General features: G+C 41.7%; 1 protein-coding gene across 1 annotated transcript; it reads left to right on the top strand.

The window, feature by feature from the left end:
* The first annotated feature begins 2,201 nt into the window (after positions 1–2,201).
* On the top strand, positions 2,202–13,741 carry LOC125118088 (melanoma antigen preferentially expressed in tumors-like). Its single transcript, XM_047764231.1, has 5 exons — positions 2,202–2,289; positions 3,376–3,490; positions 11,040–11,339; positions 11,810–12,412; positions 13,231–13,741. Exons 1-5 carry the CDS (start codon positions 2,202–2,204, stop codon positions 13,739–13,741), a joined length of 1,617 nt encoding a protein of 538 aa, XP_047620187.1.
* The last annotated feature ends 1,321 nt before the right edge of the window (positions 13,742–15,062 follow it).

The raw sequence follows: 15,062 nt of genomic DNA, 5'->3' as shown, positions 1-15,062 counted from the left end.
CAATGATAAATATCCATGATCATGTCTTTGTCAACACTGTCCAGTGTCCTGCTAAACACCGTATATGCGTATATGCGTTATCTGGATGAAACCCAATCAACAGACTTGAGAAGTCACGTCAATTGCCATGTCCTTTTGAAGATGGAGAACGAAATCTTGGAAGAGTTAATGTGCCTGGCCAAGGTCCTGTAGCTACAAAGCAGTAAAGCCATAAAATCAGGGATCCAATCTTCAGATACTTGATCCTGTGAATGGACGTTTGGCACTTGCCATCGGCCTCTACATGGAGTAAAACATGAGCCACTGCAGCGACCAACCTGCGGCACCCCCTGAGCGGGCTCAGGGTGGAGACCAGGAGTGAGACACCCTGTGCTCTAGGAAAACTGGAAGAACAGGCCTTCACATAGTCGGACATTTTTAGGAGGCGATTTTAGGTGCCCAGTTCTTGCATCTCCTCATATCTAGAAAAACACTAAAATCCTTCATGGTGAGGTCTGCTCCTTGGGACTGGTAGTGACCTTCAGGAGATCAGCCACAAACTTTTGTACAATGTGTGGGTGCTGCATGCACCTCCCCCTCCCCTTCATCCTATCCTGATGTTCCCCCTTTTCCTCCTTGGGTGGTACTTCAGCCTGGTCTGTAGTTAAGGATAAAGACTGTCATGGGCATCTGTGAATGTGGTCACCTCCAAAGGTAAGAGCTGGTGAGTCCTACAGGCTGTGAAAACTCAGGATACTGGCCCTGATAGCGGATGTGCATATCAGAGGAATGATTTCAGCCCAGGCCTCTTTTGTTCCTGCTCCCTGTCCTTTGTTGCAAAAACCCCTTTATATTCTAGCTCCTCCCTCACCACCTTGGAGCTGTTTCTCAGGGCTACCTGAGATGCTGTCTCCTGGGTTTAAGTGCTAATTTCACCCCCCAATAAAATGCAACTCTCAACTTTCAGGTTGTGTAATTTTTTTAGTCGACAATGCCATTACCCCAATCTACTGAAAGATGACACAGTACTACACAAATTAAAACAGTCCTGGCCGGTCTACCCCTTTATGTGCAATTAGAGTGTAAGAAAGAAATGTTGAAGAAAGAAAACAGAAAAAAAAAACCAAAACTCAAGGAAAAAAAACCCAAACCACCAAAACCCCATGAAACCTCACAAAAGCTATGATCACATGCTAGATGTCATGAAGTAAAGTAAGAGTTGTCTGATAAGGTGATCAGAGAGGTGACTTTAGTAAGGAAGGTGGCTATAGGGATATCTGGGCGCAGGCTGTTACAGGAAAATACATAATGGATGGGAACATGCTGGGCGAGTCAGTGTTAGAGGAACAAAAGAGGGGCCAGTGTGGCTGGAGAGAAATTCCTTTGAAAAAGATTCGAGTATCCATTGAATCAGGCAATACTATCAGGCCTTGGGATATGTTAAGGAAGAAATAAACCAAGATTCCTGCCCTCCTGTCATTAACATTTTTCCTCTGAGGGAGGCAGACCGTTTAAAAATTGACTAGAATATATTGTATTCCCAAAGGTGGTAAATAACGTGGAAGGGAAAAGGACACAGGAAAAAAGTGGAATCAGAGTCAGGGATAGCATAGGAAAGAACTATATTAAGTGTCCTTGCAATGGACTGGACGGTTATTAGCAGGTGGACGTTTTCTCCGTTCTACTGCTTTTGTCAAATGTCAAGGTAAATGCTATGCTGGCTTGACTGCAGAGGTCAGAACACATTCTTCCTGTCTTTGGCGGGGAGGAGGGGGGTGACCCCTTGTTCAACAGAGCAGAGCCCTGGGGACACTAAAGTCTGAAGGCTTTTCATCATCCAGTGGCCACTGGTATCGAAACTCACACCCCCTGCTGCGGAGCCCATAAACCTCGACCTTAGTTCTGTGGGTTGGAGGGCCGGCCTGGCAGAGATCCTGGCCAAGGAGCGCCCAGGCCACAGGGAGCGGCATCGCACCTGGCCTTCCACCCAAGGAGACCCAGGCCAGTGGGGCTGCGCATGAGCTTAACCCTCTCACCCAGAATCCCCTGTGGACTCGGGTCCTCTGGGCGGGTCTGGAATCTGGCCCCGCCTCCCACTAAGAGATGATTGATGGATGGGGGGGTCATCTGACCTGAGCTGCGCCAATCCAAGTCCTCTTCCTGAAACTTTAACTTTGAGAGGGAACCGTTAGAACGCCAGGCACCGCCAACACGGAGTCTCCATGCCCGTGCGATCGATCGCACTGCGCTGGATCCCACTACTGGGGTCTTGGACCGCTCAGGGTTCTTCCGACCCTTCTTCCAGTTCAGGTAAGTTACATCAGCATTTTTTTCTGTAAAATACGATTCTGTTGGCGGCCTGAAATTTCCAGGGTCAAGGCTTATGGGCTAGGAAGGAAGGCAGTCCACTGGATTGCTCGACGGTCCTCTCTCCTGTCCATCCTCTGTGCTCGCCCGGTCCTTACGTGGGTTCGCCTCCGTTCTGTGGCTAATCCTTTTGTGCTCGCGCTTTAAAATCCCTCCATCAGCCTTTTTCTTCTTAAACAAGTCATATTTCTCCTTTGCATCTTAGTTTCGTTTGTGGTTCCTTTTGCTATCCAAGACTTTAAATTGTAAGTATTGAATTGTGTATATCCCAGACTTTAAATTGTAAGTATTGAAAGCTATATATATTTCTATTTATCTAGCGTTCCATTTCTTTATATGCACAAATGCTTTTCTCATCTGAAGAGCAAATAAATATTCGTCTACATCTTGGAGAGGCCTGCACTTGCATTTCTTATTATGGGCTGTCTAAAAAAGTTTGAAATACTTTTTAATGGATGATGTGGCATGAATGTTCCTCCAACTCCCTATCCATCCTCCTACCCCTATTTCAGTTGTTGAATCTATTTCCTAAACTACTGTGTCATGTATACAATAAACATTCCTTTAACCACTGATTCTTTTTCTTTTTTTCTTTTTCTTTTTTTTTTTTTTTGCTTTTGAAGGCTGCACTTGCAGTGTATGGAAGTTGCCAGGCTAAAGGTTGAATCGGAGATGTAGCTTCCAGACTACACCACAGTGCACTGGCAACACCGGATCCTTAAGCACTGAGTGAGGCCAAGGATTGTACCCGCATCCTCATGGATGCTAGCCGGGTTTGTTACCACTGAGCCACAACAGGAACTCTCAACCACTGATTTTTTTTTTTCCTTCATTTTGCAATTGTTTTAGACTTAATGAAAGCTTGTAGAAATGGTCCCTTCACCCGTATTTCCCTGATGGTAACATCTTCTATGACCTTAGAAAAATGATCAAAACTAGGAAATTAACATTGCTGCAGTATAGTAACAAGTCTACATACTTTATTTGAATTTCACCATCTGTCCCAGTAATGTCCTTTTTCAATTCCAGGATTCCCATTTCGGGTACCGCATTGCATTTGGCCATCATTTCTCCTTGGTCTCCTCCAGGCTGACCGACTTTCTGGGTTTTTCCCAACCCTGACACTTTGGAAGATACCGGTCAGGTACTTTAAAGCGTGTCTGTCGATTTCGGTTTGTCTGATGTTTCTTGTGAGTAGACTGAAAGTTACACGTTTTTGGCAAGAATGCCTGTTTTATTCTCCTCCCCTTCGCCCCTTTTGTGATGGAGAGATTTCCCCTCTAGGGTTGTGGGGGTGGGGGCTGAACACAGGACACCTGACACTGGGCAGATGCTGTCCACAGCTGCTCATTAGTAAGATTTACCCACAGCCTGAGGAAGAAGGACACTGCTCCCCAGGTAGAGCCTCATAGGACTCATGCTCTGGGAAAGGGTGAACAAGCAGGGGCTGGGGCAGGGGTGGGGGCAGTGTGTAGTAACAAGAGCACGAGGTAGCCCTTGGTTCACATAAGAGGATGTGATTGGCTTGTTTGAATAATTCTTTGGGCAGGTGGTGAACTGGGCAAGCACGCACTGCTTAGTTCCCATGATAAGACTGGGAGCACAAAGGGAGGGGAACTTGTGGTTAGTCCATACGAGGCCCTCTAGGTTTTCCCCAGGAGATCAAATCATGGGTGTTATTGTGCCTTAATTCTAGGCCTTATACCACAACACTGCCAAAGTGGTTCTATGACTTTTTCTGAGCATCATGTCAGGGGTACATGATGTCCATCGGTTGCATTAATGATGATATTCATCTTCATCACTTGACTAAGTTAGTGACAGCTCCGTTGCTTCCTTGTAGTGGTACCATTTTCCCCACTTTTAAGTAATGTATATTTTGTGTTGGAAATGCTTGAAGAGTAGGAAAATATCCTACTTCTTTGAATTTTTTCTTTTTTTCTCACAGCCCGCACTTGCAGCATATGGAAGTTCCCTGGGCCAGGGGTCAAATGGAAGCTGCAGCTGTGGCCTACACCACAGCCACAGCAAAGACCAGATCTGAACCACCTCTTGACCTATGTTGCAGCTTGCAGCAACAGTGGATCCTTAACCCACTGAGCCGAGGCCGGGGATGGAACCTGCATTATCTCAGAGGCTGTTTTGGGTCCTTAACCTGCTGAGGCCACAGTAGGAACTCCATTTCTTCTCAGACTTTTATTCATTCCTTTTAGAATCCATCTGTGGATGTTGCCTATAACAATTACATTACTTTATGGTGAATTTCTATTTCCCTTTTCCTGCTACATTTATTCTTTGGAATGCTGAAGAACTGTTTTCCTCCATTTATTTATTTAAGAATTTTCAAATTATTTATAAAACTTATTTCCTAAAATGTATTCCAAGTTTTTGAGTCAAATAATTTATTCAAATTATGTCAGTAGTGACTCATGAAGAACTATGTTATACCATGACTTATTAAATTATATCATTATTTAGTTACTTGAATTGTTCCAGCTTTGATGATTGGGAGCTCTTTATGGTTGGTTCTATGTTCTTTCAAAATGACCCAATCCTTTTTTGTATACTTCCTTGCTGGCATTGTAAGGTGTTCAAGTTCATCATGTTTTTTTTTTTCCCCATCACGGCCATGAAATCCAACCCCTTCTGCAAGGAGCCCTGGTTCCTTTTCTTGAAGAATGACACCTACAAACCGATATCTCAGTGTGTGTTCATTGCTACTGGGGTTTCATTGCTGATAGGCGCTCCCTCTTCTTCTACAAATGTAGGAAATATATTTATTGTTGTAAATCCTAATGCTTACAAATAACTCTGTATTTCTCTACCTACCTACACGTATAGATACTAAAAGCCGGGAACTCATACTGATGCTTTTCCTTTTAATCCATTCTAGCCTTGTCATTTCTTCCCCTGACCTGGCTCTCATTATCTGTATTTCCTTATTTGTGTCTTCCTGATGTGTCCATGAAGTAGTTGCAGAAATCCACCCAATACCCTTGCTAGAAACAGATCGAAGAGCTTGTCTTTGTGTATGATGCTTTATGTCTTAAGCTTCAGAGCATGTAATCAAAGTAGTATTTTCCCAAGTTTCTTATCTCAGCTGTTTTCTTCCTCACCTCTTCAGTGTGGTAAAGGTATTCGTTAGTTAGTTAGTTAGTTTAATTTTGGGGTGTTTGTATTTGAGTTTTCACTCCCCACACACACACCCATCCTAGTTATGTCGTTTATTTAATTTTGAGGTATGTGAAATATTACTGTGATTCAAAGAGTCAGAGCAACACAAAAACATCTGTTCAAATGTCCCTCTTCCCCATCCCTTCTACCCCCTTCCCATTCCCCATTTCTTTTGCTTGCTCCCTCTGTAGATTAACTAGTCTCTTTAGTTTCTGGTTTCACCTTTCCTGTATTTATTTTGCACAAATGAATTGATATTTATATGCCTCTTATATTCCCTTGTCTGCTAAGTGAAAGGCAGCATTTTATAATGCTCCTTTGCGCCTTTCCTTTTTCACTTAACAGCTTTCCAAAAAATAACTCCTTATTTCATAGAAAGCTTCATCGCCCTTTTTTACGGTTGCATTGGACTCCTTTGAAATGGCTGTGTCACTGGCATTGGATGACTCCTTTATGTAGGGGCATTTACGTTGCCTTCAACATTTTGCAATTACAGACAATACTACTGTGAATAATCTTGTCCATAAGTATTTTTGTATTGGTGGAAATATATCTTCAAGTTATATTCCCATCAGTTGGGTTGTTGGGCCAAAAGTTAAGTGCATATATAGTTTTGTTAGGTACTTCCAAATTTCTCTCTGGAAGGGTTGTACTGGTTTTCATTCCCACTAGCAGCTTTATAAGGGTGACGGCCTCACTAACAAGGACTCGTTGCCCTGCCTTTGGGACCTTTGCCACTGACCTCTGTGTGGTAGATGAGAAATGATATTTCAGTGTGGTTTTAGTATGCATTTGTCTGCTCGTCTGGAAGTTTGGCTCATTATATTTTGAGGACTGTTTATATATTTTGTGAATTATCTGTTCAAACTTTCTGCTCATTTTTTATAGACATGTGAGCCCTTTGTCCCTCAATACTTCTGAATTTTATATATACTTGGGGGAGTATTCGTATGTCTATGGGGTATGTGGCAAATACTTTATCCCAGTTTGTCAGTTGCCTTTTGATTTATTTATAATGTATTTGCCATCCCTTTAAAGACATTTTTGTGTAGTCACGTTGATCATTCTTTTCTTTCATTGCCTCTGGAAGTTTGAGCCACAGTTAGAAAGCCTTCTCTACATTGAGGTGAAAGACGAGTTCTGCCATATTTTCTTTAAGTCCTTGTTACGGTTTCATTTTTCATGTTTAGATTCCTAACCCATCGCCAGTTTATTTCCGTGAACGGTGTGCGATATGGATCTGCACTGATTTTCTTTCTTAATGTCTCAGTTGTTCCAGCATCATTTATTCAATGTTCAACTTTGCCCCAATGTTTTTACATGCCCTTTTATCATATATTAAAATTCCACATATAATCAGTGTAATTCTGGGTTTTCTATTCTATACCACTGGGCTATTTGTCTATTCATGTACCAGTACCATATGCTGTAATTCAGAGCCTTTATTTATAGTGTGCTTTAATTTCTGGTATCACTACTTGCCACACACAGGTTTTCTTTTTCACTTACATCCTGGCTGTTCTTGCATGTGTTTTTAAAGATGTTAATTTTTTTGTCCATTTGTCTGACTCCATAAAAATGTTTACTGAGATTTTGATTTCGTTAAATTTATACATGAGTCTAGGGAGAATTGGCATGTTTTTCATGTTGAGTTACTCTTATCCAAGGACATTGAATGTCTTTCTACTTATGCACGTTTTCTTTTATGTCGTTCAGGAGTGTCTGAAAATTTTCCTTCTATAGATGCTCTCATTCCGTTCATTCTCTGCATTTAATCTTTGTTGTAGCTATTGTAACATGGGACTTTCCTTACCAGTGTGTCCTCCAGGGGTGTGTGTGTGTGTGTGTGTTGTGTGTGTGTGTGTGTAGACACAAACACTATTTTTTAACTCAATGCGTTTTATTATGCTTATAGTTGTACAACCATCCTCACAACCCAGTTTTACAGCATTTCCATCCCAGACCCCCAGCCCATCCCTCCCTTCCTCCTCACCCCTGCAGCCTGTCTCCTTTGGTAACCATGTTTTTTCAAAGTCTGTGAGTCAGTATCTGTTCTGCAAAGAAGTTCATTGTATGCTTTTTTTAAGATTCCACATATAAGTCATAGCATATGACATTTGCAGACACAAACACTATTGATTTTTGTATGTAAGTCTATATCCCACTATCTTGCTGATTTCTCTTATTGTTTTTCTGAATTTGTCATTGTTTCTACAGGGCTTTTCAGGTATACTGTACTATCATCTGCACATAGAGGTGGCTTTACTTCTTGTTACTCATTCTTATAAATCTAATTGATTTCTTTAGTCAACTGACTAATCCTTGTAGTTGAAGACTGAATAGGAATGATAAAGTGGGCATACTTTTCTTGTTCCTGACCTTAGTGGAAAACCCCTAGTAGTCTCCCACTGAAAAACTACTGGCATTAGGAATAAATTATATATCTTTTATCATGTTAAGAAAGCGTCTCTGGTCCCTCTTTTCTTGAGCTTTTTCTTTTTTAAACATGGATGGTGTTGAAGTTTCCCAAAGGTTTGTTTGGCATCTATGGTGATAGTCATATGATATTTGTCCTTAATTATATCACTATGGTGAGTGCTATCAATGGAATTCCTAGTATAGAACCAACCTTGTATTAATGGCATAAAAGCCGCTTGATCACAGTATGTTGGTTGCTAGATGTATTGTTGGATGTTTGCTAATATTCTGTTTAGTAGTTTGGTATCTACATGTTAGCTATTAGCATCCTACTTGCTTCCTGAAAGAAGTTAGGGAAGTTTCCTTCCTTTCTAATGTTCTTCCATAACTCCTCAACCTTTGGTACTGTATAACCTTTGATGGTTTACTAGAATTCGCCTGTAAAACTATCTGAGCAAGGTCCTTCTTGAGGGTAATTCCTTAATAACTTTCTCTCATTTCTTCTATAAAAGTGAGCTAATTTAAGCTTTCTAACAGTAGATTCAGAATTTTGGGAATCTGTATTTCTCCAGGAGGTTACCTGTTTCATGTAGATGTTCAAGTTTACTTGCGTAAAGGTTGGCAGAGTAATCTCTTACTGTTTCTGTTTCAATGATTAATTCTCCTTTGTCACTTATTATCTTATCTATCTGTGATTTGTCCTTTTCTTCCTTTATCAAGCAAGCTAGTGGCTTGTCTGTTTTGAAAACCAGGATTTTGCTTTGTTTTTCTATTTTATATCACATTCATTTCTGCTTTTATCTCTCCATTTATTTAGTTGTTTTGTTTTTGTGTAGGTTTTTGTTATTGTTTAGTTTTTGCCTTCTTTTTTTTTTTTTTATGGTCTTTTTTTAGGATCGCACCGAGGCATATGGAGGTTCCCAGGCTAGGGGTCTAATCGGAGCTGTAGCCACCTGCCTACACCAGAGCCACAGCAACAAAGGATCCCAGCTGTGTCTGTGACCTGCACCACAGCTCATGGCAATGGATCCTTAGCCCACTGAGCGAGGCCAGGGATCGAACCCGCAACCTAATGGTTCCTAGTCAGATTTGTCAACCACTGAGCCATGGTGGGAACTCCTGCTGTTGTTTAGTTTTTAAGGCCATCCTTAATTCAGTTATCTTCATTCTTTCATTTTTACTCATGAAAGTGTTTAGTGCTGTGAATTTGTCTCTGATCACTGCTCTCCATGGATCCCATAGATACTGATACATAGTTTTGCATGGCCATTCTTTTAAAAGATTTCTTTATAACTTCAGTTTGCATCTCCTCTTTAAAACATGTTTTTGGGCTGCACTCAGGGCACATGGAAGTTCCTGGGCCGGGGATGGAACTGGTGCCACAGGAGCAACCCAAGCTGCTCCAGTGACAATGCTGGATCCTTAACCCATTGCACCATAAGAGAACTCCTAACTCAACATTTGAAAACAGAAGCCTTAACATTTTTTTCAGCTGGAAAGGCCTTTCCATTTTCAACTTTTGTTGCATTTGGATTAAAGAGGACTGTTTGTAATATTTCTACCTTGTAGAAATGAATGATGCCTCTGCGAGATAATTAGCATCCCAGTTTTGACAGGAACATACTCTCTATTCTCAATATCTATCTATATATTATATTTTGTCTTACTGATTAGCTTTCTGTCAAGTCATTTTGTTTAGATTGTCTGTATCCCACTTCTTTTTTTTAATGCCACTTGATCAGTCTTGTAAGTTTGGTGTGGTAAATCTCCTAATGTAACTGTTCCTTGCTATTTCCTTTACCTAAGTCTCCTTGCTTTTTTGCTATATAAACGTGTTATTTGGTACATAAATATTCCTAATATTTGTATCTTCGTTCTGAGTTTTGGCTTTTATCATTAAGACATATATTTGGTCATGTTTACTATATATCATCCTTTTTGATATATCATCCTGAAACACACTGTTTTCTTCACACTTTACTGTCTAGTCCATGCATTTCCCCCCAGTATTAGATACCACTCACCTACTGCATTATGATAAAAAGTTTGTTCTATTTTCTTCTACTCCTCACACTTCTCTCATTTTTAGTTGCGCAGTTTCTATTGTTTGACAACACAAAACTTTTGTTCATTAGTCTTCTTATGTTCCTCCACCTTGCTTTTGGTATCATAGGTAAAATATTCACCATTAGATTTTTTTTTTAGTGATATTTTCCCTGGCATCACAATCTCTTTATTTATTTTGTTTGTTTTGTTGATGGAGGGAGAAGTCGTGAGTGTTCTGATTTGGTGGTTCTCTTATGTCTTACAAGATCCTTAATTTCCCCCTTTTGTTTCTTTTCCCCATCATTATCCAGTTGCCGGCAGATGCTTCTCTCTTCCGCTTTGCTTTATTCTTCCCTAAAAGATGTATCTTTGAAGGACAGCACTTCTCAATCCTCCCTTGTCCCTTCCAAAGCTCAGATTTTGGAGTCCCTTCCCTCTAGTCTGATCTCTCACATTCTAGGACATCTTTTTGGTCTTTTTAGAATTATTCTGTGCTGAGATATTCTGCTGTAGCTTTCAATCAACTTTAAGGCCTTCACTGTTTTCCTTTCTTCTATAGCTCTTGCAGTTTTCCTTGGTCTGTCTTTTTGCTTGCCAGAAAGCCTTGCAATGGGAGTGTGACAAATCTTGTGCTGGGATTTGATGATGTCTCTCTTTTGCTCACAATTATTTTGAGCTATTGGCAGTCTCCATTTTAAAGTAATGATGAGGCTGTGACTTTTGTGCAGATCTACATTTCCCTTATTGGTTTGTATCCTTTTGAGAGAAATTTTGGGAAGATGGAAGCTAGGTGGTTAATATTGTCTTATGCTAACTTACCTCTGATATTTAATGGCATTTTATCTTATGTAAATGTGTGTGTGCGTATACATGTGTATTAACTACACATGCAAGTCTATTTTCATTCTCTTCCCATGGTAGAGGTCACTTGAGGTGGCCATACAATCCACCGTATACATTTTCAATCCATATTTTGTCCATAGCTCTCCTTGGAAGCAAATAAGAGACCATAGATGGCTTCTCAGAACTTCTAAATATCCTTCCCTCTGAAGCAGGTTTATGAAGATGGATCGACACACCACAGCCACACTCCTGGAAACTGCTGCAAAGAGTCTGCTGAGCAATGAGCTTGCAGCTATCCACGCCCTGGGCGAAATCCCAAGAGACCTCTTTGTTCCATTGTTCAATGCTGCCTTCTTGGGTGGGCATGAGAAGATACTAAAGGCAATTGTGGGGATTTGGCCTTTTCGCTGTCTCCATATTGGGCGACTGAATGCACAAGAGAAATACTATGACAACTTGGAAGCCATGGTCGATGGTCTGCAGATCCTTCCTGCCCAGAAGTCCTCTTCTCGGTAAGACTGTGAACACTGGAGACATAGTGAATGCTCAGGAGGGTACAGTATGCTGAAGCCTGGGACAGGGGAATACCTAACATCTCCACAAAAGTAGCCAATGGTGAATGGTGCAGCTCTCTGCAGAGCTATATTGGTCCAACACTTGTGGTCACCTTTGGGATTTCAGTGTCTTGAAGAGTTGTGTATAGGCTAGAGGTGGTTAAGGACACAATGGATGGATATTCCCCATGAGATGATTACACAGGAGGAGGACACGGGCATTCAGACAGGGAAAGACCAGAGTTGAAGGAGGTATGGGGAGAAAATTGAAAGATGCGAATTTGTGTGGAAAGCATGTCTTGGTGAATGGTTATGAAGTGAAAACTAGGGGTTAAAGTGTTCTGTCCCTGAATTCCCATCATTGACTTTGCTGGGCAATATTGAAATCAGTACCCCCTCATGTGTTATGTCTCCTCCTTTCCTTACAGGGGGCCAAAACTGAGGATCCTGGATTTAAGGCATGACCCAGACTGTGAGACAACATGCTCGGAGATCAGGACCACATTCCCTTTCTGTTTTCAGTCATGCATTTACTCTCAGGACTCTATAGTTAAAACCGAAGAAGCTAAGCATAGGGTCAGGTGCCTTGGGATTGGTAATTCAGAGTCTCAGCCTCAGTCAGCTCAGGAACCCATGGAATTGCTAGTGGACATATCCCTCAATAGCGTCATGAGAACACAGCGGTTCCACTCCTTTCTTTGTAGAAAAGTTCAGCAGAGCTGTGGGTCCTTGCACCTCTGCTGCAGAGATTTGCAAATCAATAAAATGTCTGCCCTTAGAAGAATCCTACAGTTTCTGGATTTGGGGTGCATTGATCACCTAGAAGTGAATCAGGCTTATTTGAGTGAAGTCATCACACTTTTGGCTCAGATGATCCACCTAAACAGCCTTAGTCTATCCAATGTTCCCTTTAAAACTTATAGGAGAAGAAACTTCAGATCTTTCCTCATCTGGCTTAGGAGGCTGGACAACCTCCAGGAGCTCAGCTTGTCTTTCTTCTGCCTTACAGATCAGCTGCACAAACTGCTCAGGTGAGGGGGTGGGGAGGATTGGGGTTCTCATTGTTAAGACCGAGGATTCCATGCTTGGGTATTCCTAAGCTCCTTGTAACCTCTTTCTCTTTCTCCCTCTGCATGGACACTGCTGGGAGTTTGAAAGTAGCCCAGGGGGAGAGATTCCTTATGGTGAGGAGAAGACAAGGTTAGGAAAGGAAGCTGTGCTGACTCATTCATTCCTTGATTCAGTAACTATGGGCAGACACTCTAAGAAGTCTATACACCTATTGGTGGAAAAGACTCAGTCCTTCTCCTATTGGATGTTACAGCTCTCTAGAGAGGAAGGGGAGGCATTCAGATGGAGAACCATTAAGCTGTAGCATGAAGGTACAGGCCCACACCCGGGCCAAAATAAGTTAACACCGCCAGATCGTCTTGCTCCTGTGTTTTCTCCATGGCACAGACCCTGATTGGAGAGCTTGTCCTCTGGGAGCCAGTCAAAGGAAACCCTCCTATGGCTGCTTTCCCAGGCCCATCCTCACCAAGAAGTGAACCAGATCCAACACTGATTATGTCCTATCTACCAAGTGCATGCAATGTTTTCACTTAATCTTTTGCGCAACCCTATAGATTCATTACTGTTGTACACATTTTCAAGATTACAAGCCTGCATCTCAGAGTGGAAAAGTCACTTTCTCAGGGCCACAAATCTATAAAGTCTGGTCCCAGTCCACACTGTTAACTACTGTTGCAAAATCTGGACACAGCTGTTTATTTTAGAGCCTTAGGAACCTATGATTCAGGACCCATTGCCCTCATTCTTCTGAAATAACCTTTCTTTTTTCTCTCAATAGAGTCCTGCCAGGACAGTTGGATACATTGTATCTATCTTTCTGTGGCCTTTCTCTTAGAGATTTCACTGTTCTGTCCCAGAGCTCTCAGGCCACCCACCTGAGGGTATTGAATCTCAGTAACAACCAGATCCCAGAAGTTTCCGAGCCCTTTCAGATTCTGCTGGAGAAGGTCTCAGGCACCTTGCAACACTTGGAGATCAACAATTGTGTGATAACTGATTCTATTCTCTCTGCTGTCCTCCCAGCCCTGAGCCATTGCTCCCACCTCCGTGTCCTTAGCTTTGCCTTCAACCCCATTACAATGTCTGTGCTCCAGAGCCTTCTGCAGCACTTGACAGCCCTGACGAACCTGAAGCATGTGATTTACCCTGTTCCTGTCCATTGCTATGACGAATGGAATTTTCAAGACAGTTTGGACCGCCAGAAACTTGCTGAGGTTCAGGCCCAATTGAAGGTGATGCTGCAGGTGGTCCATCGGGATGACATGAACTGGACCACTTGTTCTGAGTGATTTCCACAGGAAAAGGAGTTGTTTCCACACAGACGTGTGGCCAGTAAAGCATCCCTTGCTTTGCCTGAAGCTCATGTTTGTAGATACACATTTTTCAAGCTGGACTGTTCCGGGAAACCAGGGTTAGGAATATTGGATATGTAACCGACCTCTCCAAAAGAGGAACGTTAAAAATTGAAGAGAGGAATTTGAAAGGTCTTCTTGCTCTCTTGCCCACAGTCTTCTACATCTTCTAGTTACTAACTACAATGCTCAAGTTACTAACCACATTAAGCTAACCGAGTTGTGATACATCATTTCCTTGTCCTCAGCCTTTGGTCCATTGATGGGCACTTGACACAAGTCACATCAATTGAAACTCTCCCTAGATGTGGTAACAGTTGAAACCAATAATTTTACTGACTAGTGATCTGAAAACTGCTTGTATTTCTTTGGGCGTCAGGTTGCTTATGAGAAACTATATTCAAGTAATAGGCAACAAGCAGACTGTGCCCACTACCTACTGGTGTCTTCACCAGCGTGTTACTGCCTGATTTCAGTAACAGGCCCCTGGCTCAGTTATTCCTTATGCCACAGATGTTCACCAAGTATCTGTTGTGATTTAGGTACTGTTCTATTTTCTAAGAAAGACAGAGTCCTTGCTCTCATGTTCCCATGATTTATCAGTTTCTCCACTCTTTCTCAGAGCATTTGGGAAATTATTTATCCCCCCATAAACCAGGCTTTTTTCTGCGTTTTGCCTGACATAGTTTGCTCATACCCTATTTGCCTCTTTATGTTGTTAGACACCTGTGCAGCCCTAGGTTCATGGCTTAAATGTTACCTCCTCAGATGGGTTTTCTGTTATGTCTAGGTTTATTCTGCTCTTGCTCTCTTTTAATGTACCATAGGCATCTCCTCCATAGTACACAGTATTCCATTATGTATTCGTTCCGCCTGCCCTTCCACACTTACCTGACCTTTCACTGTTGCGTATGCTCCATTCTAACCATATGCGTCTCCCAAGCTCTAGAAATTTGACTACTCTCAAATGCGATGCACCCTAAGTGTTAAATGCACACTGTGTATCCAAGGGTTAGTAAGAGAGAGCTAACTGATAATTTACCTGTATTATGCACATATTACAATGATAACATGCTGTATAACAAAGACGGTAAAGATAAAGGAATGTAAATTTAGTTGTGTTATATCATTACATGTTGAAATGATGACGTTGTATGTCAAAGGCTTTGTAAGAAACATGTTAAAATAATTATCTGTTTATATGTTCACATGTCAAAGTGATAAAGCATTTCATTTCAAAGACTTATTGAGAAAACAT

This window comes from Phacochoerus africanus, chromosome X (assembly GCF_016906955.1).
Source record: "Phacochoerus africanus isolate WHEZ1 chromosome X, ROS_Pafr_v1, whole genome shotgun sequence".
NCBI lineage: Eukaryota > Metazoa > Chordata > Mammalia > Artiodactyla > Suidae > Phacochoerus > Phacochoerus africanus.
The sequence above is the reverse complement of the archived record's forward strand: the minus strand, read 5'-3'. Positions and strand labels throughout refer to the sequence as shown.